Source organism: Rutidosis leptorrhynchoides, chromosome 3 (assembly GCF_046630445.1).
Source record: "Rutidosis leptorrhynchoides isolate AG116_Rl617_1_P2 chromosome 3, CSIRO_AGI_Rlap_v1, whole genome shotgun sequence".
Lineage (NCBI taxonomy): Eukaryota > Viridiplantae > Streptophyta > Magnoliopsida > Asterales > Asteraceae > Rutidosis > Rutidosis leptorrhynchoides.
The window spans coordinates 74,914,010-74,941,481 of NC_092335.1; the positions used below are offsets into that span (position 1 = coordinate 74,914,010).

General features: G+C 33.7%; 1 protein-coding gene across 1 annotated transcript; it reads right to left on the minus strand.

The window, feature by feature from the left end:
• Positions 1–3,002: 3,002 nt before the first annotated feature.
• On the minus strand, positions 3,003–27,472 carry LOC139900106 (uncharacterized). The gene is made up of 10 exons (XM_071882908.1): positions 27,334–27,472; positions 7,281–7,409; positions 7,072–7,200; positions 6,758–6,782; positions 6,283–6,651; positions 5,939–6,192; positions 4,382–5,333; positions 3,768–3,946; positions 3,414–3,692; positions 3,003–3,295 (listed from the first exon to the last, which is right to left on the minus strand). The coding sequence occupies exons 1-10, from the start codon at positions 27,470–27,472 to the stop codon at positions 3,003–3,005; spliced, it is 2,748 nt and encodes a 915-aa protein (XP_071739009.1).

The following is a 27,472-nucleotide window of genomic DNA, read 5'->3' on the forward strand; positions in this document are numbered from 1 at the left end:
CTTGATCAAGCTTTGTTATGATGATTATAACTTGGATTATGAGACCAATACTTGCTGAATTGAATGAAGGTTTGAGAGAGTGTTTGAGTATGTGTTTATAGGGTAAAATCTTGTAGTTAATTGAAATAAATGGATGGTTATTTATCCTACATGTTGGCATCAAAATGGGGACAACAACATGGCTCCATGGTTTGTAATTTTATGCATTTAGTAATACTAGTTTCAAAGCCATGGTTCCCACAAGTCTACATCATGTTTATACATGTATCACAACTGATTAAGAGCTACTAAGATCAATGATTTTTATGTATATACACATAGTAAATACGTATAGAAGCTGGGTATTATACGGGTATAAATACCGTATGAATACGAATAGGATTCTTGATAAAATTGAATGAGAAAATGAGTATAGCTATCTTTATTGAGTATAAATATATTGATATATATTATTAAGTCTTTAAAAAGTGTATTAATACATATAAATACAATACATATACATACATTTTAATTTAGAAGTTATTACAACGTTAATCGTTATATATATATGTATATAGTCTTGAAGTCTTTAAGTTAGTAATCTCATTTTATGTATATAACCAATTGTTATTATATATAATGAGATACTTAAATATCATTTTAACAAATCATAAGTATATATATATATATATATATATATATATATATATATATATATATATATATCCATATATACATCATTATATAATTATTTCAAATTATGATGTTCGTGAATCGTTAGACAGACTGGGTGGTCAAACATTTGCATGAAATCCATTCCAAATATATATATCTTGACAAGTTTGATTTCTTAACATGTTGGAAACATTTAATTATGTAAATATTAATCTTCGATATATTAGCGGAAAAATTCGGGTCGTTACACCTGGTCACCCACCAAAAGTTCTATTTTATAGCAATTTTCCAAATTTTAGGGGTTTAGTAAGTAAAAATAAATAATGGGCCATCCCAAAAGTCACAGAGTATAATACGGAGTGTCAAATATGTAAGGATCGCATAGCCCAAACACAATGTGTTGCAATACAAGCCCAAGAGTCCATCCTTTTCTAAAACCAATTGGTGATAGAGAGACTTTCCCTTAGACTTATATACATACATTTGTTTTGTCCCATGACCGATGTGGGACTTTGGTTTGCACCCTTACAAACCTCCCCTCAACCCTAAGTCCATCTAGGCCTCCCCTCCAATGATAGTCCGGATCCAGGCGGCGGCTTCCAGGATCAACTCATCGTGCCAGGGTCCCCTCGAACGATAGCTGGGTCCACTCATCGCTGCATACAACCGAGGGTGCCACGTCACTGCGTGCGCTCAGGGGTGCGCCCATTGCGCCGTCCACCACATCGGGGCTATAGCCTAGCTCTGATACCATTTGTAAGGATCGCATAGCCCAAACACAATGTCCTGCAATACAAGCCCAAGAGTTCATCCTTTTTCTAAAACCAATTGGTGATAGAGGGACTTCCCCTTAGACTTATATACATACATTTGTTTTGTCCCATGACTGATGTGGGACTTTGGTTTGCACCCTTACAAAATACGTAGTAAACCTTGTGAATTTTAATGAATTAGTAGCAGAAATTATGCCTTGTGAATTCTCCAATTCTTACGGAGTAATATAAATTATGAGTTGTAGAGCTTTTTTGTTATTTGATGAATTTTAGTCTTTATGTATGCTTTATTTTTTATATTATGTATACATCTTTTTCAAAAAAATAACGAAAACTTTTATATATATGAAAAACGTTTTCGAATAGAAAATATCTTCAATAAAGGGAAAAATGAGAGGAAACTCTGATGAGGCCGACTAATACCTAAAAAGCGGCTTTATTTTTTATACATGACACTTTATGTTCTTCTTGATTTAACTCGGCCCCCTTAGTGTTAATCTTCAAGCTCCGTGCCTATATATATATGTATGTATATATATATATATATATATACTAGATTTTTTGAGCCCGTGCGATGCACGGTGGATATAATATAACTGATTGTAAAAGAATCATTTTATATAATTAGTATCAATCAATGATATAATTTATATTTTTTAATCACCAAATAATTTTATTTTAATTTGTCTAACAAATATTTTTTGTAAATTTTTCGATTACTCTATGATTAATGATTATAGGTTCTTCATTAATTGGAGCAATAATTGGTAGTTGTTTATAAAAATGTTGATGCAAAAATTTAGAAGTTATGATATGTAATTAATAAATGATGGATCTCATAACATTTTATCATAGTTCTAATTTAAAAAAAAAAATAATAACATCAAACATACATTATACTTAATAGATGTCATAAAAATGAAACATAATTCTAATTATTTAACAAAAAAAAAATATATTAAACATAGTTCTAAACTTAAATCTATAAGTGTTGTAACACTTCTTTGAATACAACATTTTTGGTTTTGTTTGATATTTTATTATCCTTGTCTAGAATTAATATCTTTATTCCTTGACGATTGGTTACTCGAGAAAGTGCAACATATAGTTGTCCATGACTAAAGACCGATTTTGAAAGAAATAAACCGACATGCTCAAGTGATTGTCCTTGACTTTTATTTATGGTCATTGTAAAGCACACCGACAACAGATATTGTCTTCTTTGGAATCTGAAAGGTATTCTCTTGTCCGTAGGAACGATTAGCATACGTGATATAGCTGTTATCTTGCCCACATTGGAACCGGTTAAAATTTTGGCTTTGATCATTCTTTCCCCTAATTCAATCACTTGTAACCGTGTACCGTTACACAAACCTCCTGCTTGATCAACATTTCGAAGTAACATAACTGGTACACCAACTTTTAGCCTTAGATTGTGCGTTGGTAATCCACCAACTTCAATACTATTTAGGAAATCAGTATTGTATAGTTCAGAATTAAAGTCGGTGTCTCTTTATGATGCACATATACTATCTGAGCTCAAATATGACCTTTCTTCACCTTCCAAACAATGCATCATTCTATCATAATGATGTCCACAACTTCATGAGTTGGAGCTAGAATAGCACGTTGTTGATAATATTGTGGATTGGCAAGATTTAGAAGATATTCTGGATAAATAGTTGAGATCATAGAACCGATTGGATCAACAGAATCTATTATCAAAAGATCTTGTGGAAGCTCAATATCAAAAACTCCGTCTTCTGATTCACCAATATTACCATTGCCTATTTCTAGTATCCATTCAGCAAACATTCTAGTTTCGGAATCGGTTGCAGATGCACCAATACCACCTAATCTCATGTTAACTGTAAGTTTCAAAACAGTAACATAATCCCACAAATAGGAGGAATTGAGTGATGCAGCCACTATATCTTGTCTTGTACCCTTTTGAATAACCGGTAATATTTGTCGAAAATCAAAAACCAAACACAACAATTTTTCCGCCAAATATTGTATCCATGCTATTATGATTGATTTGACGGCATATATCACGAAAAGACCGATCCAATGCTTCAACACACATTTTGTTCACCATCGGGGCCTCATCCCAAATAATAAGTTTTGCCCTCCTAATGAGCTCAGCCAAATTGCTGTCCGACTTAATAGTACAAAACGACTCATCTGTCAGTTGAAGTGGTATTCTAAAATGTGAATGAGCTGTCCGACCTCCAGATAACAATAAAGCTGCAATCCCACTTGTTGCTACATTTAAAACAATTTCTCCTTTACTTCATAATGCGGCTGTTAGTGTTTTCCAGAGAAATGTTTTTCCAGTACCACCAAAACCGTACAAAAAGAACACAGCTCCCGTGGCTTCATAAACAGCCTTTATTATCTGATCATATGCATCCTTTTGTTCTGTTGTTAACTTGGTAATGAAATCTGCATGTTCAACTTCAAGTGTACTTTTGTCGTAGGAGAGTTCATCTATAATAAGATGGTTTTCAAAAACACCCCTTGTATTAAAAGATGGGAAAGGCATTGAACTAAAATTTCTCAATGAACTACTATTACGTTGAAGTAATCTTTCAATCTCTTGTAAAGTTAAATCTTTCAAAAGTTCGTTCCCAATTTTTGTTCTTGTAATCAATTACCACTGACTTTATTAGTATATTTAAGATGAAAACTATCGAATAATATACTGTAAATATCATTACCTGGTCTGTTTGGATGAACGACATCTACCGACAAAAATTCAAATGTTTTGTCAAATACATCTTCCGGTCGACTCATAGTGTTAGTTAACAGTAGCTGTGCAAAAAAATTTCTAACAAAATGTCCACCCTCCCCAAAAAAGCCTTTTTAATAGCTTCTATATACTCGTTATCATAATCCAATAAACCTAAATGGTAGCAAGCATCTTTGAAGTTATCAAATAGGACACCATTTACCGTCCGATTTCTTCATACGAAGTTGGACCTTTAACCTTGTTTAGTAGAATTCTAAGATAAAAAAGATCACCAGCAGCTGGTGACACATGATGAATACGTCCAATTGCACCGGTTTTTCTTTTACGCAACTTCCACACCCTGTCGTCTTTGTTCCAAATGAACTTTGTCGGGAAATCAACATAAGTCAACTCACGTGCTTGTTGGCTGCAGCCGTTACACTTCATCCATTCAAGAAACATTGATGTATTCACAGATGGTTTTTCTAATACTTGTTCTATTACTTCATCTTTATCAAAAATGATTTGGTGTTCTCCCTCCAAATGGAACGGTAGTCTTATAACTGATGGGTGATGATGATGTATATCAAATGAGAAAATTCTCCACATTGCTTCACAAGATGAAACATATCTACAATCATAGTATTGTTTAATTTCATCAGTTTCTTGATCACAGAGATGTGTTGTAATTTTATCGTTGCCTTTGTTGATATATTTGAACAAATATCGAATTAAACCTATTTGGTTATACCACTCTACATTGAGATGTGCTTGGTACATTTTAAGTAGTTTAGGTTTATAAGCTACGACACAACTATTATCCAAATCGTGACCTTGTTTTCTGACCGTTCTTCCGTTATTCCTTCTTCGGTAGATTGGATAACCGTCTTCATCAGTTTTTGTGACATCTGAGAAAGGTTTTGGAAACCTTTTTGTACATTTTTTGGTTTCTGTATCAGTGCATTGGCACGATGGATTCTTGTCCCCACAAGGGTCGTGTATCATTAAATCTGATACGAGTTGATACAGTTTTGGTTCGTTGATTTCATCCGGTATTTCAGCGCATATATACTTATCTACATCTTCTGGTTGAGGCATTTTGCTTCTTTCATCAAGGAATAAGCATATATGGGCATGAGGCAAACCACGTTTTTGAAATTCCACTGTATACACTTCTAAAAAAATAAAGAAAAAAATTATTAATAATGGAGTGTTCTATTAATTGGATGATGTAAACTGTGTTGTATATTAGTAGTTATTGACATAGTATGTAAGCATTAAATAATAAAAAAATAAATTTAACACATAATAAAATTGGAAAAGTAGTTAAAAGTTAATAGGCAAACCTGCTTTCAAAGTACCAAAAATCTTTTTTTCCTTATATCTTTCATCAGTTGGTCAAGCTTCATTTTAAACATCCTTGCACACAAAGCAGGTTTGTCTTCTAGTTTAAAACCTATCCCGTCCAATTCTCTTGTGATTTCTGGCAACTTTGTATTACATGTAAAAGTTAAGAATAAGTCGGGATAGCCAAATACACGACAAAGTACCATAGCATCACGATAATTCTCAATCGTATATCTATAACTACCCGTGAATGAGGATGGAAGTTTTATCATATTTCCCATCATACTATTCACCACATTACCCGATAACGATGCATTCATTATGTTGGTGAAAGTATCAGCTCTTAAAATATTTTGATTCTTCCTTATGTATTATATTCTTTCTGACTCAATCATAGTGTAAGTATCTACTACGAATTGTTGATACAACTTACGACCCAAGTGCACAAGTGTGGGTACATCACGTTCTTGATGTTTATAAGCAAAAAATTCACGCATAGTAACCCTTTTTTTCTTCCGTGTGGTACCAAGATAGACATCAACATAACGATGAAGTACGTCTGTACGGTACCCATCTTCTGCATAAATAAATAGAAGTGGGTATTGTAGAGCTAAATATTCAGGGTGAAGCTCAGAGATTCTTTTTAACCCTTCAACATGACTATCAATTACTCCTTCTGTCCCAAATCTATTATCCCCAGACAAAAAACACACAGTTTTAGGAAATCCCACTAACTTTATTCTCCACCAATAAAATACTTTCTCTCTCCACTATAACCTCTTTTGATTGGCTAAAAAGGAATCTGGACAATTAATTTGGGACGTCCCAAAATAGAATAATAGACAATCAATTTGGGACGGAGGTAGTAATATATCCCTTTCGTCAAAGGAAGATACATTGATATCACCAACAATAAGTGCCGCAACTTTATCAACCGTTGGCAGATTGTAATTACGTCCATCTTTGGTTCGTCTACCAATTAATTTAATCTTCAACTTCATATTAGGATCATCTTTAAACCTTTCACGGGCCATCCAAAAAGTCTTGACAAGAGGATTATGTTCATCGAGAACTTGCATTATTTGAACAATGAGATCCCCGTCTAGTAAATAACCTGATGACGTCGCTATTGTCTTGTTTTTTCCTCTGTCATGGGTGCCAAGCATAAACAAATTAACCTGTTAATATTTTGAGTTTGTTTTTGGTATTCCTATTATTTGATGTTACAATATATGAATTAGATGAATGATACCTGATTGCTTCTTTCCTGTTATTGGCTTCATTTGAAGTATCGTATATGTATAACTATCCGAATTTGGGCTTGTGACCAACATTTGGTAATAAACCTCCATACTGGTGAAAATTTTGTCCACTCATACGAAATGTATAAGGGCCACGATTTTATTGAATCGAATGTCCACCTTGCCACCCATGGAAGTAAACGCAAAAATCATGTTGTACTGTCTAATATTCTCAAGGAAATGTTTACTTTTTGGATGATTGTTGGTATATAGATCCCAAATTAATTTAGGAGGAGAATTGTCCACTCTGGAAGTGCAATTTTACCTTTCTGACAACAAAGTAACTCTGCCCCAGTTTGCTGTTGAGTTAGTTTCCCACGTTTAGTCTCTTTAAGCCATAATTTTGCACCGCAGGCAGAACATACATAAGTAAGATCTCCGTAATCAACATAATCTGTCAATACTAACAATTAATTACTTTATCTATTCAAATATATAATAAGTGAACAAATGTAAAAAAAATAAAATGAGAACCGTTAGAAATTCCCTTGAATGATGATTTTTGAACATCGTTGGAGATCGGTTGTTCAATGTCAAAAGCAATGGGTGTAATCTTTCGCCTCCAACGGTTGTTGATAACTGATTTATGCTTTGACCGTGCATCTAAAAATAGATTTTAAAAACTAATTATGAAAATTTTAATAATTTAAGGGAAATGTAAATATAACATTGGTCCAATATAATTACCTTTTGATACACTGTCACACCCCTAAATAGGGCCTGGAGTATTTGTGACTGGTTATATCAAATCATAGTTGTATAAACAAGAACGACTCTATATGAGACGTTTTATTGAGTTTTGCAGCGAAAGATAAATAGATTACATTGTATTTAGAACATTAAATGTCTTTAATTGATATGATATATAATGAAGACTCCAAGCATAGCAAGCAATCATCATCAAAGCAGCAGATATACAGCGGAAGCAATATTTAAGTACCTGAGAATAAACATGCTTTAAAAAGTCAATACGAGGTTGAGTGAGTTCATAGGTTTATCATAAATCAATAGTTCAGTATAGCATTAGACCACAAGATTTAAGTTTAAAGTTGATTGATACCAAATATATCAATCGAAAGAGTTGCTGTTTGTAATATCGCGACTAAATAAAAGTTACCCCGTGACACCTTGTACTGTCAGTGTCGTTGAATCATTATTATATATCTAAAGACCAACGGTCAAATGGACATAGACGTCACTCTCAGTAGCGCTACTCACAATAACTAAGCTTGCATCTTATACCTCAGCAATTAACGATATTACGGTAGGGATTTAGCATGATAAAGCACGTATATAGCATAAAAGTATGAGTACTTGTGTCTAACGTGTAAAACAGTTATAAAAGTTACGCATGTATTCTCAGCCCAAAAATATAGATAAAAATGGAGCAGATGAACTCATGATATGATACGATAGTTTGTATTAATATGTGTATGATGGTACTGAACAAGTGCGGAGTTGTCCTTGGATTCACGAACCTATATCAAGTATATATATTAACACATATAATGGTAATTGAACAAGTTTATATATTATTAATGACCTTATTTGTTATTTTTAAATTATGTTTTATATTAGATAAATTTAATATATTTAATTTATATATTTTATATATACTAGTATTTATCATTCGTTATGACATTAAAATTTATTTATGATAAAGAATATATAAAAATATATTAATTGATATCTTTTATATATAGTTTAATTAATATCCTTTTAATAATAAGAATATAGTGGTATGTAATATTAATATTAAATATATTTATTTGTAAAAATACTTAGTTAAGAATGATAATAATAATAATAATAGTGTTGTTAATAATGTTAATTTTAATAATGACAGTTTTTAATAAAGATAATTATAAAAAATGATAATTTTATTAAAAATATTAATTTCAATAATAATACTAATTTTACTAAAAAAATTTGATAGACTTAAAGTACGCTTACTTTTAGTAATAATGGTGATAATGATAGTAATTTTAATACTAATAATTATAATCTTATTAATAACAATGATATTATTACTAGTAATAATTATGTTAATAATACTAATTAATAATAATAACTATAATTATGATAATAATACTAATACTAATTTTAATAACACTAATTCACTTATATCATAAATTAATTTTGGTTTAAATCATTTTCATAAACTTATAGTAATTATTTTAATAATGTTTATAATAATCTTATTTAATAATAATAATATAATTAATTTAATAATGATAACTATAATAATTTTAATAATAATAATGACAATACTTATAATGGTCTTAACTATATTAGTGTTAATAATAATAATAATAATAATAATAATAATAATAATAATAATAATAATAATAATAATAATAATAATAATAATAATAATAATAATAACAAGGATAATAATAATGATAATAATGAAAATAAAAGACTACCTTAATGGTTTTTCCAATAAATATTTGCCCAAGACGGGACTCGAACCCGCGACCTCACGAATACCTGAACACTCTCTTAACCATCCCTCTGCTCGCTACTTTTCTGAAATGTACTCGATATTTATTTTATTTAATGTGTTTTCTGTTTTTGTTTCTTCTTCCTTCTTCTTTAACAGATCAAGAAATTTTTTTTACCATAATCATAACAGCTATTTAAAGGTTTGATTTAGGATATGAAATTGAAACATTATTAACCAGTTGTGATGTTTTGATCGATATAAAGTAAAAAAAAAAATTAAAACATCAGCATTAATTCGATGAACTTCAATGAACAAACTCAAACATTGATTTTAAAATTGAGAATTTTATAGACCATGATTCCTATACGAAATAGATTGCAAATCACTTTTAGAAACTGTAGGAATGATCAATTGAAAGAGAAATACTAAAACGAATTCGAATTTTATCAAAAACTATTCGTTTGACTTTTGAAAATTAAGGTTTGACCTCAAAATTAAAACTCGATACACAAAATTTGGATTTGAAACTTTTTAGAAAGCTTTATTAGGGAATTCATAACAAAACTGCATTAGTGTTTTTCGAAATATAATTCGGTTTTGAAGTTTTTGAAAAATGAAGCTAGAACAGAGGTTTCGGTATTTTTTCTTATTTTCTTTCTGTTTTAATTTTTGATTTTGAATTAAAGGGATTGATGATGGAGTTATATACAGTCGACTGATATCTTATAATACAGAATTGATCGAGTTTTACAAAAGATTTGTGGGTGTCGATTCATCAAGCACAGAAAGAAAATAAAAATAAAAAGAAAACTAAAAAGTAGATACCTAATAAAAATATATGAATAAATATAGAAAAGCAGATTTTTGATTCAATAATGCTGATCACGATGGATTAAATAAATAAAAAGCAGATATCATGATCCAATAAAAATTTAAACAAATTAAAAAGGCAGTTTATGATATAAAAAAAATACACAGATTAGGTCAAATTTGGTATCTGTTGTATTTATTTTATTTTTATAAATATATTAATAAATATAATACTAATTGTAATAATACTTATATTAATAATAATGATAATACTTTTAATATTACAAAAATAATAATAATAATAATAATAATAATAACAAAGACAATTTACATGTATATATACAAATATAGGATAGTTGATATATATATTTAGATTGTTAATGTATCTATTTACAAATAGTTGTTCGTGAATCGTAGGAATTTGTTGAGGTTAAATGAATTCGTGAAAAGATTTTGTTTAAATTAACTCGAAAATTTTCGAGTTGTCATAGTATCCCCCTGTTAATAGAAATTTCGTCCCAAAATTTAGTTGTTGCCATCAGTCGGCGTTGTTTGTAAACAAGTGAGGATATTTTTGTTTTATTTGGTCTTCACGTTCCCAAGTATACTCGGGGCCTTGCGTGAATTTCAACGGATAGAATATTGTTTTGTTTCGAGCGTTTAAATCTTACGATCCATAAATTCTACGAAGTGCATTTTATTATTAATGCGGAGGTTATCTAAAGGATTTAACAAGAGTGTCATTGATTAGGTTTTCTCATAAAGAGATGATGACGCTATACAAGCATTTCAATACACATGAAATGTGTTATGAATAATAGTGAGCTTATTTAAACCTTGAGTGTTTATGCCACAATATTAGGGTAGATAAGATAGAGAGGAGTTCATGAAAATCACAGTCATGAGATTTGATAGAGATCGTCATTGTTTACAACAAGAATGATGAATATGAGTTGAAAAATAGAGTTTTATCAACATTGGGTAATATGGATGAAACGATTCGATTACATGAAGAGTATAAACGAAGCTATCGTAAAAGATTGAAATGAGGAAATTAAATGTTCGTCTTAACTTTTGACATATCTAAAGTAGATTTTCGTAATTCAAGGAATTAAAAGATATCTTCGTAATCTATAAGATTTGATTCTCCGGTAATTAAGGAAATTAGTATTTTCTTTAATTAAATGCGGTGAATTGCCTCGATTGCTGTGTTTGGAATTTCGATATAAATTAGCTTCTTCCGTTTTATTATCTTCACCACTTCTCAATTCATACTTTCTTCCTCAATTCATACTTTCAAAGATTGTGAAAATGCTCCATCCAGTTCTTATCCTGGATATTTTTCTGACTATCGTTTCTGTCATTCTTCCTTTTCATTTACCACCAGAGGAATTTGTTTTCTTCTACTTTTACCTTGGGGTTATAGTATTTTTAATTCTCTCGTGTCTTTATGTCGCTATACGCATTGATGTACACGGTTTGTAATTTCGGTGTCGTTATCGAGCTTTATATTTTCCTTATATGTAAAGCAAGTAATGGTCCAGAATTCGTAGGTATAAAGTTTCGAATGATCATAATATACAAAGCAGAAGGAAAGGTAATAGCACGATTTGATTTGTCAAATTACCAGAATATCCGGAAAAGATAGAACTATCAAGAAAATATGTTCTTGATATGTTTAGAGATTAAGTAGAATGTAAGAGTCGTGTAACATGGCAAATGATGATTATGAATCATCATCTTCCATTAAAAATTTAGCATGACTTACTGTAATATAATCACGTTGGCCTGACGTCATTATATTATACTAACTCATGCTTCAATTCCCAACACTACTTCAAATCATTCATAATTTATACTTAGGTTTTACAGAAGTTTCCTATATAATGTAATACAGATAGCACAAAGAGGTATATAATTTCGGACTAGAATATTTATGAAAATATCTTCAGAAATATCGAAGATATTTATGCTGATATTTTGGAATTTCTAAATTCGAAAGTTGATGAAGAAAAATTTTCCGCAAGCTTTTAACGTGACTTCGGAGCAAGATATTCTCTAAAGATTTCATCGGATCCAGAATTACCTGAATTCTTTGAATATAGGGTTTGGTCCTTGTATTTGTCCTTGGTCTCCTTCATGGTTAGCTCAATCCGTTTTTCAGTTCCAAATCTGAGTTTTTTCAATACGTCATTCTTTATCATCAAACTTTTGACCATTAAGACCATCTATAGCTTTTGCTGCTTCATCAGCATTATTAGGGTTAATGAATCTGAATCGTTGGTTATCAATCCGAGATGGTTTCAAGAAATTTTATTTTTAGATGATTAAACGCTTAATTGTAATCGTCAACGGATCTAACGGTTGACGAAGAAATGTTGTAAATTTCAAAAGTAATGAATGATAATTTCGGTGGTTTGATGTGATAATTCATCACAGAGTACGAATGAATACAATTCATGAGAATCAGAATTAAAGAATGTACATTGTAACATATTAATGTGAGATATAAATATTTCTAGGGTATTACCTACCCGTTAAAATATTTTCACAATAAACAGTTTGTACAAAAGAGTTTTAATTACAGTCTTTATGAAAATATACGTACATATATATTTTTCTTCAGATGTAATCATGGATTTAATGAGTTAATATAATATTAAACTCATTTGATTTATGGTTGAAACGAGAATAAATAATCTCCAAAACCTTAGAGATTTCATAATTGTCGCGAAATATTTTGCTAATGAAGTTATGAATCAATACATTCGTCGTTACACTTGATTTATTATGAAATGGAGTTTATTGTGTTGAAGCAGTGATTAACAATTGTTAAGTCATTAACGAAGGGTGTACATCATAGCATATTAGTGATATGAATTAACCAAGTAGTACATACTAGTTGAGATTCACACGTAATTGCTTAGTACGACAAGATTTATTATTGTTCCAAATCATATATATATATATATATATATATATATATATATATATATATATATATATATATATATATAAAGGATACATATATAATTCTTCACGAAGAATGAGTCAATACATTTTAACTCATTATTACTAATATTCCTTGGTATCTATGGGGCGTATGATGTTGATATCCGAGGTACCGAGTGTGATGTTGAGGCGTGGGATGCGGATGTTGTTGTTGGTGGTGATGATGGTACTGGTGGTGATGGTTATGCTGCTGGTGCTGCTGATGCTTGTAGAATTCGCACCATATTCTCCAGAGCCACCAATCGAGCGCGAAGCTCGTTGACTTCTTCTACTATTCCGGGATGATTAGCAGTTGGAATAAGGGGATGAATAAGATCTAGAATCTTCGATATTATATTGTAACACCCCGTTTTTCAGTTATACGTTATTTCGAATGTCATTTGAAATACGAGGCATGTAAGCGTATATTTGGATCCCAAATAAATTTGGAGTTGAGGTTCTAAAACCTTACCATTGGATAGTAAATCTCATTACGTTTCCAACGATATTTGATTCGTCGAAAAAGGAGTTACGGTTTGAAAGTTATGACCAAAACAAGTTTCAGTTTCAGACGCAGTTCATTGAGACGCCGTCCAACCTTTTTGGACGCCGTCCAAGAGGCCTGACGGGCCAGCAACTGTATTTTTCTCAAATTATAAGGGGTACTTTGGTCTTTTCACTTAGGGTCAGTTTGGGATCATCAAAACTGATCTAGAACTCATTTGGAGCTCATTCTCACCCACACAAAACACTCCCATTCATTTTAGAGAGAGATAGAGTGTTAGTGAGAGAAAGCTCACTTTGGGGAAGAAGAAGAAGAAGGAATCTTGACCGAGCCCGAGTTTTAAAGTTGTTCATCTCGTTAACGGCTACGTTTTGGTAGTGTTGGTAAGTTCTAACTCCGATTTTCATTATTTGATTTTGATATTCAAATTAGGGTTTGAGCTTGATTTTGTTACAAACCCTTTAATGATTGTGAAATGGGTTTGTTGTGGTAAGTAAATGGGTTTTGACCCGTTATTGGTGGGTTAGGGTTTGATGACGATTTTGGTCATGGTTTTGGGTGTAAATCACTAGTTTATAAATGTGTTAGTGTATATTCATAAGAATATGTTAGTTGGTCAAAAATGAGTATTGACTTTGAATTGTGTCAAATTATGTTTTGGGTCAAGATTGGAGGAATCAAGTATATAAGTGGTTGATTCAAGTATCAAATGATGATTTGTTGAGTTAATCATTAGCCGTTAGTGATTTTGGCCGTTTGTGGGGATTTATGTCATAATGGGTGAATTGAATTAAGTCTAATCTAGTAATGACACTAATTTGGATTAAATGGATGTTAAACGCTTTTGTTAGTGTTAAATGACGTTTTTGAATGGGTCGGAATTACCACCCGTAGTGGTAATTGGTGAAGTCCCCTTTAGGTGTCTAAATGGGCGGTTTGTGGAGGTCGGTATAAACCCTTGGTTAAGGGTGTTGGAGCCGAATTCTCTTGTAGAGAATGTATGTTGATTGTGTGTATATCTATATGCGTATTATAGGTAAAAGCTTGCTCGGTTGCGTTTGGAGGCGATTTACATACATGATTTGTGCGGGCGTTTTGAGGTGAGTGGAATAATTATGCGTACAAGTATATGGCATGTTTATTTGTGAATGCTATGGTATGAACCACGTGCCGGTAGTACCATAACATGTATGTGACGAGTATTATGATGTGAACCACGTGTCGATAGCATCAAGTGTGAACCACGTGCTGGTAGCACTATAAAATTTGGATGTGAACCACGTGCCGGTAGCATCAAGTGTGAACCACGTGCCGGTAGCACTATAAAATTTGGATGTGAACCATGTGCCGGTAGCATCAAGTGTGAACCACGTGCCAGTAGCACTATAAAATTTGGATGTGAACCATGTGCCGGTAGCGTCAAGTGTGAACCACGTGCTAGTAGCACTATAAAATGAGGCGTGAACCACATGCCGGTAGCGCTAAAGTGTGAACCACGAGCCGATAGCACTATAAAAGAGTGTGACTCAAATGCGTATGGTGTGAACCACTTGCCGGTAGCACCATAGCGTTATGGTTAACCATATTATGTTGATGGATATTATTTAGCATGCTATATATATATATATTGTGTTGAGTATATGCTAATGTGGTGTTGTGATAGCGTGCGAGTTGTTAGCATTATGTGTATGACGGCATGCTATTTTGAGTTATATTTTCGTATGAGGTATTTGGTGGGTGCGGTTGCAAATAGATAGGTTATATATGTGTATGTATAATTGTTGCACTCACTAAGCATTGCTTACCCCTCTCGTTGTTTACCTTTTTACAGGTATTGTGTTATGAAGCTAACTATTTGATAGGCTAGATGCGTAGGAGCACTTGGGCTCGATGGGGTAGCTTTTGGAGATATGGACGCGGATTGAGGATTTGGTAGTCCCCAGGATTATGCTCTTGGTATTGGGTTGGGTTATCGAGTCATAATCCATAGTTCGTGGTGTAAACACTTTTATTTAACGTTTTATTGATGTAAAACTTGAGTTGGTTGTTACAAAATGTTTGGTTGTGGATTTGAAGTGTTAAAGCTTGTTTTGGGAAGAAAAGTGCAGATCAGGTCTGTTGGACGCCGTCCCAGTCTTCTGGACGCCTTCCAGTATAACGTGGGTAGTGGTTTTTCTGTCTCAGAACATTTTAGTTCAATTGGATGCTGTCCCATTTTCTGGACGCCGTCCAGGTCTTCTTTGCTGGACGCCGTCCAGATAACTGGACGCCGTCCAGATATACTAAATCAAAAAAAAAGAAGAATTTAAGTCGTGGTTTTGGTAAAACGAAGTTGGGTTGTTACAAGTGGTATCAGAGCAAAGTCTAAGGGAATTAGGTGACCTTGGAATAGGTGCCTAGTCTTAGACTTATTGACGGTTATGCATTATTTGCGGGACTTGTAGGAATACGGGTCGGATTGAGATTTGTTAGTGCCTTAGAGTAGGTGACTAACTAAGACTTGTGTTTGTCCAAAGTGTGATTATGTGGGGCCTTATTTCGTGTGTAAATTAGTGCCTTAGCTAGCTAGTGCCTAATGTAAGTAGACGAACTTGGATATTGTTTTAGTGATAGTCACCTAGGATGTAGGTTGACTTGTTGTTGCGGTGTACTTGTGTACATTTATTATTATATTGTATATAGGTGTATATATACAGGTATCCTTTGTGCGGTAACCTAGGGATGAATCTATTGGAGAGATTCGCATGTTTGTCGGTTTGAGTGATCAAGTTCGCGGTAAGGACTTTGGTCATTCGGGTACTAGGAGTTATCGCGTGTTATTTTGTGTGTATGTTGCGTCAGTCCGGGTAAAGTACTTTGCGTGACCATGCGAAAATGGTAAGGTACGCAATTGTAATAGTGACCGATCACCATTATTACAACCGTGCATCTTGGCACCAAGCATGACATGACAAGTACCGAACGGAGGAAACGTGGCATGGTTGGGGTAGAACGGGACGAATTAGGAATCTTTTATTGGTTCCTAGTTTATAGTAGTCTCGAGTGATGTGCTTGTTATCACATCAGGTTCTTTGTGAGTCAGGAAGTGTACGATGGATTCGGTGTTAAGTGAGCAAGCCAACTCACGAGTTTGGTGCGTGCTTAGTCACCCTATGTGGTGGGTGCATTATTGAGATTGTCATTGGTTGTAGTTACCCATTGTAACTATGTTAACCGATTAGTGTGTATGTGTGTGCGACGAGGACTTGAATCCCGTAATGGGACGTAGCAAGTCGAATGATTGTAGAATTGGGTTACACTCCGTAGAGTGTGTGGTTAGAGGATCGTGTAAGGATTCTAGTTGTGAGTCACCTTGGAATCGGCAAACCGAGGAATCTTTGGGTCATTAAACTCATGGGAGTGGGACCCGTATGACGATGATTGCGTTAGTGTGTTAGCATGTTGTGGATTATAGGGTGCCATTCCTAACGGAATACCCCTGTTGATGTGGTTGTGTCGTTGTGCGAAAGAGTGTAAGACTTGGTGTTTCCAAGCATCTCTTTAGTGTTAGATGAAAGGTTTCGTGAGGCTATATCATTCGGCCTTGTGGAAATTGTGGGTAGCGTGTGATCGCTTGGAACTTTCGATAAGACAATAAACCGTAAGGTTGTCGGGCAGGTATGACTTCGAGTCATTATTATAGAGAGATGGGTGACATCGGGTGTATGGAACCTAAAGATCGATTTTCTAAAATTCGATTGATTGTGGTGGGAGTCTGCATGACACTGCGTCAGGTGCCCTTTTATACCTGCTAGTGTAATGTTCAACTCCGGTAGTGGTGTGATCACTTTGTGCTTAGGGTGCCCGTGAAATACCCTTGGAAGCATCGGAGATTATGATAGTGATCGACGGGTGATAGTAATTCGACGGTTGCGAAAGTCGAAGTTTAAGAGCATTGTGATGAATACTTCTTATGAAGTGACGGATGAGTGAATCTTGTTGCTCTTAAGTGATGGGTGGGTAAAGATGACCGATGAGCCGGTGATGTACTTAATCTTCGGTTAGGCCGAAGATTTCGATGAATTGTTGATATTGCGGTCGACGCAATTATCGTGTCAGATTGGTCACTATTCATCATGAGAGCGAGCCATTGTTGATAAAGGTTCGTTGAGTGGAAGGTCGGGTGATCTCGACTGAGATGCACGACTGATTAAGCGGAGTGGCATATGCCTAGGCTTAGAGGCGTATCTGGGACTTTGGTGGAGTTCATTTTGCGAACGATTAAGGAAGTTGACTGTGAATGTGGATGTCGGCTCTGAGAGCCTGAAGTGAATTTGGAGTAATGTGGAGTATGTGACCAACGATGAGAATGGTCATGTGTTCCGTGGAACGACAATTTCACGGGATGTTATCATCTTGGTAGTGAGAAATGGAGCTGAATCCTTAGTGGGGGAGTTTTTACTGCCGCCCGAGGAAGCTTCGGTGGTGTTTGTATAGTGAAATGTCGGGGTGTACTGTGCTAGGCCTCAGCAGGAATTCGGATTTCCTAACGAGGAAGAGTGACGGGTTGGTGATGTCGACTCGAGATCGTGCATTTACGATTGTCAGTTACGATTCCGGAATGATATGTGTGGAGATTGGGATGTTAGAATCGAGCGTGGTGTAAGATTTCTTACGTAAGGTGGTCGTGTGGTACCAAAGTGTGGTATGAGACCAAGTATGCAGTTGGAGAACACGGAAGTGAGAAAAGGAAGCTGTCGTTACGGGTGCTCTCGTAGTGAAAAATCTGGGTTGTCATGAAACCCGGATAGGATTAGTGGATGGGAACGTGTTCGATATCGTGGCGAATGCTGTATTTTTCCTGTCGGGAAAAGTGATCTTAGAAATTGTCAGTGGATCATTCCACTTTATGGACGATTGTGAGGCGGAGAGTATCGGTTCTGACTGTCTCCCGTAGAGACACGCGGATGTTGTTTGTTTGTGAGAGTGTGTACCCTAGTGATGTGACCCGTAGGTTGCATTGAAATGTCGAGGCCATCCTTAATGGGTGGTCTAGTATGAAGGTTCACCCGGCGTTGGTAAATCAACTATGAGTCGTGTGGCGAATTGCGGAAATTTCGTGATGATAATTTGCCATTGACGGGATTCTAGTATACGATTAGTCTCCTTGCTAGTACTAGGAAGCTGTCTTGTGTGGTTGTGTGTTAGGGTTTAGAGGAGGAACCCTGAGTCGAGTGTTGATGTTTTACTCAGCACGTGGTGTATTATTGTCATCCCGGATTAATCCAGTGACGGATGGTCATGTGCGGATCGATTGATTGAGTGATATGGTTACGAATGTAGCTTGTTGCGAGTTGTAGCGAGAACCTGAAGGGATATGTGGTGTTTTTCGTATTTTCCTAAATGGAAATTCTGGACGTCGATTGTGTGAGATATCGCTTGTTGCGGTAGTGCACGCTAGCGATTATTAGCGTGTGGTGAGATCTTAGAATTCACGGAAGATGTTATGGATGTCGGGCTTGGTTGTGTTTCATAGGATTGAAAGGCACGACGACGATGGTTGTCGGTGAAATGCTCTACTTTTAAGACGATTGTGAAGTGTATAGTACGAGTTTGAATACTCAGCGTAGGAGCAAACGGTTGCAGTTGTTTTGACTCGAGGGTTGATTACCCGATATTGTTGTTAAATGTTGAGTCAGTGCACGAAGCGAGAATTCGGGTGCATGATTACTACATGTGTGACTTCGCGTTGGAAGCAGAAATGTTCGAGGGAGAAGTGCTTAACTTCTAGTGTTGGTGCGGATCACTAGGACGTGATCCAATTTAAGTGGGGGAGACTTGTAACACCCCATTTTTCATTTACGCGTTATTTCGTACGTCATTCGAAATACGAGGCATGTAATCGTATATTTGGATCCCAAATAAAGTTGGAGTTGAGGTTCTAAAACCTTACCATTGGATAGTAAATCTTATTACGTTTCCAATAATATTTGATTCGTCGAAAACGGAGTTACGGTTTGAAAGTTATGACCAAAACAAGTTTCAGTTTCAGACGCAGTTCATTGGGACGATGTCCAACCTTTTTGGACGCCGTCCAAGAGGCCTGACGGGCCAGCAGCTGTATTTTTCTCAAATTAAAAGGGGTACTTTGGTCTTTTCACTTAGGGTCGGTTTGGGATCATCAAAACTGATCTAGAACTCATTTGGAGCTCATTCTCACCCACACAAAACACTCCCATTCATTTTAGAGAGAGAGATAGAGTGTTAGTGAGAGAAAGCTCACTTTGGGGAAGAAGAAGAAGGAATCTTGACCGAGCCCGAGTTTTAAAGTTGTTCATCTCGTTAACGGCTACGTTTTGGTAGTGTTAGTAAGTTCTAACTCCGATTTTCATTATTTGATTTTGATATTCAAATTATGGTTTGAGCTTGATTTTGTTACAAACCCTTTAATGGTTGTGAAATGGGTTTGTTGTGGTTAGTAGATGGGTTTTGACCCATTATTGGTGGGTTAGGGTTTGATGACGATTTTGGTCATGGTTTTGGGTGTAAATCACTAGTTTATAAATGTGTTAGTGTATAGATGTTCATAAGAACATGTTAGTTGGTCAAAAATGAGTATTGACTTTGAATTGTGTCAAATTATGTTTTGGGTCAATATTGGAGGAATCAAGTATATAAGTGGTTGATTCAAGTATCAAATGATGATTTGTTAAGTTAATCATTAGCCGTTAGTGATTTTGGGCGTTTGTGGGGACTTATGTCATAATGGGTGAATTGAATTGGATCGAATCTAGTAATGACACTAATTTGGATTAAATGGATGTTAAACGCTTTTGTTAGTGTTAAATGACATTTTTGAATGGGTCGGAATTACCACCCGTAGTGGTAATTGGTGAAGTCCCCTTTAGGTGTCTAAATGGGCGGTTTGTGGAGGTCGGTATAAACCCTTGGTTAAGGGTGTTGGAGCCGAATTCTCTTGTAGAGAATGTATGTTGATTGTGTGTATATCTATATGCGTATTATAGGTAAAAGCTTGCTCGGTTGCGTTTGGAGGCGATTTACATACATGATTTGTGCGGGCGTTTCGAGGTGAGTGGAATAATTATGCGTACATGTATATGGCGTGTTTATTTGTGAATGTTATGGTATGAACCACGTGCCGGTAGTACCATAACATGTATGTGACGAGTATTATGATGTGAACCACGTGCCGGTAGCATCAAGTGTGAACCACGTGCCGGTAACACTATAAAATTTGGATGTGAACCACATGCCGGTAGCATCAAGTGTGAACCACGTGTCGGTAGTACTATAAAATTTGGATGTGAACCATGTGCCGGTAGCATCAAGTGTAAACCACGTGCCGGTAGCACTATAAAATTTGGATGTGAACCATGTGCCGGTAGCATCAAGTGTGAACCACGTGCTGGTAGCACTATAAAATGAGGCGTGAACCACGTGCCGGTAGCGCCAAAGTGTGAACCACGAGCCGGTAGCACTATAAAAGAGTGAGACTCAAATGCGTATGGTGTGAACCACGTGCCGGTAGCACCATAGCGTTATGGTTAACCATATTATGTTGATGGATATTATTTAGCATGCTATATATATATATATATATATATATATATATATATATATATATATATATATATATATATATATATATATATATATATATATATATATATATATATATATATATATATATATATATATATTGTGTTGAGTATATGCTAATGTGGTGTTGTGATAGCGTACGAGTTGTTAGCATTATGTGTATGACGGCATGCTATTTTGAGTTATATTTTCGTATGAGGTATTTGGTGGGTGTGGTTTCAAATAGATGGGTTATATATGTGTATGTATAATTGTTGCACTCACTAAGCATTGCTTACCCCTCTCGTTGTTTACCTTTTTACAGGTATTGTGTTATGAAGCTAGCTAGTTGATAGGCTAGATGGGTAGGAGCACTTGGGCTCGATGGGGTAGCTTTTGGAGATATGGACGCGGATTGGGGATTTGGTAGTCCCCGGGATTATGCTCTTGGTTTTGGGTTGGGTTATCGAGTCATAATCCGTAGTTCGTGGTGTAAACACTTTTATTTAACGTTTTATTGATGTAAAACTTGAGTTGGTTGTTACAAAACGTTTGGTTGTGGATTTGAAGTGTTAAAGCTTGTTTTGGGAAGAAAAGTGCAGATCAGGTCTGTTGGACGCTGTCCCAGTCTTCTGGACGCCGTCCAGTATAACGTGGGTAGTGGTTTTTCTGTCTCAGAACATTTTAGTTCAATTGGACGCCGTCCCATTTTCTGGACGCCGTCTAGGTCTTCTTTGCTGAACGCCGTCCAGATAACTGGACGCCGTCCAGATGTACTAAATCAAAAAAAAAAAAAATTAAGACGTGTTTTTGGTAAAACGAAGTTGGGTTGTTACATATATAATCGTGACGGGATACCCTAGAAAGAAGAGAGAAAATGGTGTTTCGGACTTGTTCGCCGGTAAGTGCTTCAGGTTCTTCGCCAAGAGGTGAATTTGGTTGGTGGAAGGGATCACCTTCTTCTTGCCTCCATTGATTAAGTTGGCTACGAACCCATCCCCAATTCATCCAGAAAAGATGATGGCTGATTGGTTCGTTTGTTCCGGTTACGCTGCCATTGGAGCTCGAAGAGTTCGAGGAATCCATATTATGTGTTTGGAGTAAGGTTTGATATGAAATGAGTGTTGGATGCTGAATGATATATTCGTCTCCTTGAATACGTATATATAACAAAAAGATTTCCGTAATTTACGGAGAAAATTTAGAAATAGTGTTTAGACAAAGTCTATTGGAATAGATATGATAAGATATGATGTGTCTATACTCCATTTATGCAATAATGGCAGTATGACGTGTCGAGATTTAAAAATGATAAGTATGTAATCAGATAAACTTTCGATTAAAGACTTTTAATTCGCAATGGCCTATTCAGGTCTAGGGGCTTGAGCTATAGGATCCTTTAAATCGGTAATCCAAACCCTTCCATTCTAGAGTTTCGTAGACGTCACCCGTCAAGAAAGTTTTATGATCAAAATAACGAGAAAGCAAAGATAAACATACTCAACTTTATTAGTAAACGAGTAGAGGTAAACCTCTTTATTACACTGAAAAAGAAAGTACTTAGGTCAAAAGCCCTTACAAGAAAGGAAATCTTAAAGCCATAACTAATAATGAAAACAGAAAACATGGATTTCCTAGTAGGAAATAGGAAATAGTTTAAGGCATAGCCTTTACATAGATAGAAAATAAGAAAAATAAACTAGGAAATATTAAGATTGAAGTAATCTTCATATTTCTTCTTCTCGTCCTCAACCTCCTTCATAAACTTTTCAAACTTGTCATTTTTAGCCTTTTGCTTGTCGTGAAGGTACTCGAGGTTATCGTAAAAGTTGTCGACCCTGCCGCTGAGAACGTTGTGGTGCTAGTCTGTCATAGCAAAAAGACTGGTGACACGACCCTTCTCGTTCTCCATCATAGCTTTCATGTTATTTTCGAGATAAACCATGGACTGTTTACCCCACCTGGTACCACGTTCTTCATCAGCCTTCACTTTCATCACTTTCTCCATCACTTTTTCTGTGTTATACTTTACAAGTTCTTCTAGCCTTTCGGTTTGAGTTCTGAAGGATTCTATGATGATCTCTTTCAAGATTTTGTTTTCTTTCTCTAGGTTATTTAGACGCGCCTCTATCTGAGCGATGTTTTCATGAAATGGTGAGCTAGCCCTTTTTGATGGACCGACTTCATCAGCAGTAGCGGTTTCGGTTTTCTTTCTCTTCAGAGAAAAGTTTTTAGATGATTTCTCAATAGGCTCTTCTTTGGGCTCGTAGCCTGAGAAGTCACCAGTAGTTAGCAAGGCTTTGAATAGCTTCCCATTCAGAAGTACTCGCTGGTTTATATATTGGTGAGTAATTAGAGCTAGAGTCGGCAAAATCAACAGGTGTTGCTTTTGAATGCGGTGGCATAATTGGAGAGTAGACAGAGTTCTCTGATTGGATCGGCATTCTAAGGAATATTAAAAATTTAATAAGCATAGTTTCTAAGGTATAGTGTAGCATTTAACAGTTAAAGGCAATAATTAAAGGCACTATGGTCAAGGAATGTTGTAGCCCTACATTGCTAAGGCACCTAATTGTATAAGGCACACATAAAATGCAATCCTGGTTCTCTACAACAGCACTGCTCTGATACCAATCTGTCACACCCTCAAATAGGGCCTGGGGTATTTGTGACTAATTATATCAAATCATAGTTGTATAAACGAGAACGACTCTATATGAGACGTTTTATTGAGTTTTGCAGCGAAAGATAAATAGATTACATTGTATTTAGAACATTAAATGTCTTTAATTGATATGATATGTAATGAAGACTCCAAGCATAGCAAGCATTCATCATAAAAGTAGCAGATAAATAGCGGAAGCAATATTTAAGTACCTGAGAATAAACATGCTTTAAAAAGTCAACACGAGGTTGAGTGAGTTCATAGGTTTATCATAAATCAATAGTTCAGTATAGCATTAGACCACAAGATTTAAGTTTAAAGTTGATTGATACCAAATATATCAATCGAAAGAGTTGCTGTTTGTAATATCGCGACTAAACAAAAGTTACCCCGTGACACCTTGTACTGTCAGTGTCGTTGAATCATTATTATGTATCCAAAGACCAACGGTCAAATGGACAGAGGCGTCAATCTCAGTACCGCTACTCACAATAACTAAGCTTGCATCTTATACCTCAGCAATTAACGATATTACGGTAAGGATTTAGCATGACAAAGCACGTATATAGCATAAAAGTTTGAGTACTTGTGTCTAACGTGTAAAACAGTTATAAAAGTTGCGCATGTATTCTCAGCCCAAAAATATAGATAAAAAGGGAGCAGATGAACTCACGATATGATACGATAGTTTGTATTAATATGTGTATGATGGTACTGAACAAGTGCGGAGTTGTCCTTGGATTCACGAACCTATATCAAGTATATATATTAACACATATAATGGTAATTGAACAAGTTTATATATTATTAATGACCTTATTTGTTATTTTTAAATTATGTTTTATATTAGATAAATTTAATATATTTAATATATATATTTTATATATACTAATATTTATCATTCGTTATGACATTAAACTTTATTTATGATAAAGAATATATAAAAATATATTAATTGATATCTTTTATATATAGTTTAATTAATATTCTTTTAATAATAAGAATATAGTAGTATGTAATATTAATATTAAAAATATTTATTTGTAATAATACTTAGTTAAGAATGATAATAATAATAATAATAATAATAATAATAATAATAATAATAATAATAATAATAATAATAATAATAATAATAATAATATTATTATTAATTTTAATAATGACAGTTTTTAATAAAGATAATTATAAAAAATGATAATTTTATTAAAAATATTAATTTCAATAATAATACTAATTTTACTAAAAAAAATTTATAGACTTAAAGTACGGTTACTTTTAGTAATAATGGTGATAATGATAGTAATTTTAATACTAATAATTATAATCTTATTAATAACAATGATATTATTACTAGTAATAATTATGTTAATAATACTAATTAATAATAATTACTATAATTATGATAATAATACTAATTTTAATAACACTAATTCACTTATATCATAAATTAATTTTAGTTTAAATCATTTTCATAAACTTATACTAGTAATTATTTTAATAATGTTTATAATAATCTTCTTTAATAATAATAATATAATTAATTTAATAATGATAACTATAATAATTTTAATAATCATAATGACAATACTTATAATGGTCTTAACTATATTAGTGTTAATAATAATAATAATAATAATAATAATAATAATAATAATAACAAGGATAATAATAATGATAATAATGAAAATAAAAGACTACCTTAATGGTTTTTCCAAAAAATATTTTCCCAAGACGGGACTCGAACCCGCGACCTCACGAATACCCGAACACTCTCTTAACCATCCCTCTGCTCGCTACTTTTCTGAAATGTACTCGATATTTATTTTATTTAATGTGTTTTCTATTTTTGTTTCTTCTTCCTTCTTCTTTAACAGATCGAGAAAAAAATTACCATAATCATAACAGCTATTTAAAGGTTTGATTTAGGATATGAAATTGAAACATTATTAACCAGTTGTGATGTTTTGATCGATATAAAGTATAAAAAAAAAATTAAAACAGCAACATTAATTCGATGAACTTCGATGAACAAACTCAAACATTGATTTTAAAATTTAGACTGTTATAGACCATGATTCCTATACGAAATAGATTGTAAATCACTTTTAGAAACTGTAGGAATCATCAATTGAAACAGAAATACTAAAACGAATTCGAATTTTATCAAAAACTATTCGTTTGACTTTTGAAAATTAAGGTTTGTCCTCAAAATTAAAACTCGATACAGGAAATTTGGATTTGAAACTTTTCAGAAAGCTTTATTAGGGAATTCATAACAAAACTGCATTAGTATTTTTCGAAATAAAATTCGGTTTTGAAGTTTTTGAAAAATGAAGCTAGAACAGAGGTTTCAGTATTTTTTCTTATTTTCTTTCTGTTTTAATTTTTGATTTTGAATTAAAGGGATTGATGATGTAGTTATATACAGTCGACTGATATCTCATAATACAGAATTGATCGAGTTTTACAAAAGATTTGTGGGTGTCGATTCATCAAGCACAGAAAGAAAATAAAAATAAAAAGAAAACTAAAAAGCAGATACCTAATAAAAATATATGAATAAATATAGAAAAGCAGATTTTTGATTCAATAATGCTGATCACGATGGATTAAATAAATAAAAAGCAGATATCATGATCCAATAAAAATTTAAACAAATTAAAAAGGCAATTTATGATATAAAAAAAATACACAGATTAGGTCAAATTTGGTATCTGTTGTATTTATTTTATTTTTATAAATATATTAATAAATATAATACTAATTGTAATAATATTTATATTAATAATAATGATAATACTTTTAATATTACAATAATAATAATAATAATAACAAAGACAATTTACATGCATATATACAAATATAGGATAGTTGATATATATATTTAGATTGTTAATGTATCTATTTACAAATAGTTGTTCGTGAATCGTCGGAATTTGTTGAGGTTAAATGAATTCGTGAAAAGATTTTGTTTAAATTAACTCAGAAATTTCCGGGTTGTCACATACACTTTCTGCTGTAGAATCACGTTGGTCACTATTTGCAAGTGATGGATTTCCTAATATAAGACTTGGTGTTTTCGGTGGTATGTGAACATTCACCCTGTTTATATGTCGATTGTTGAAACATGTTTTCTTTAAAGAAACTTGATGTACATTGTGTTGTAGATGAATTCACAAACGTTGTTCCAATTGTGTTGGTTAAATATGAATCAACAAATAATTATTGTTTACTTAAAATTTACACAGGAAAATAATATACATATGTAAACTAATGCTATCACATAACTATAGTATACAAAGGCTTGGTCACCTGTTAGTATTGATCTTGATGGGGTGCATTGTTGCCCAATTGTTGTTGTTTTTGTCTGATTTATGTGTTTCATTATAATGTTACTAACAATTCTCTTTGCAGCGGAGGAGTTTTCTAAGAACGATAGAAGTGAAATAACAGTTACAATTGATTCATAAGGAACAAATGCAAAACATATAACCTGTTACTGTAAGTTAATAAGTCAGGAAAGCATTACCTGGATTTGATCCATTAACATCAAACTCAAAATCCCTTAATGGCTGTTTTCTCTTGTTAAAAAGTTCTTCGTTACTACTATTTGTTTCTTTTTGTTTTGATTTATTGTTACGTGAAGATCTTTTCAAAACCCTATCCAT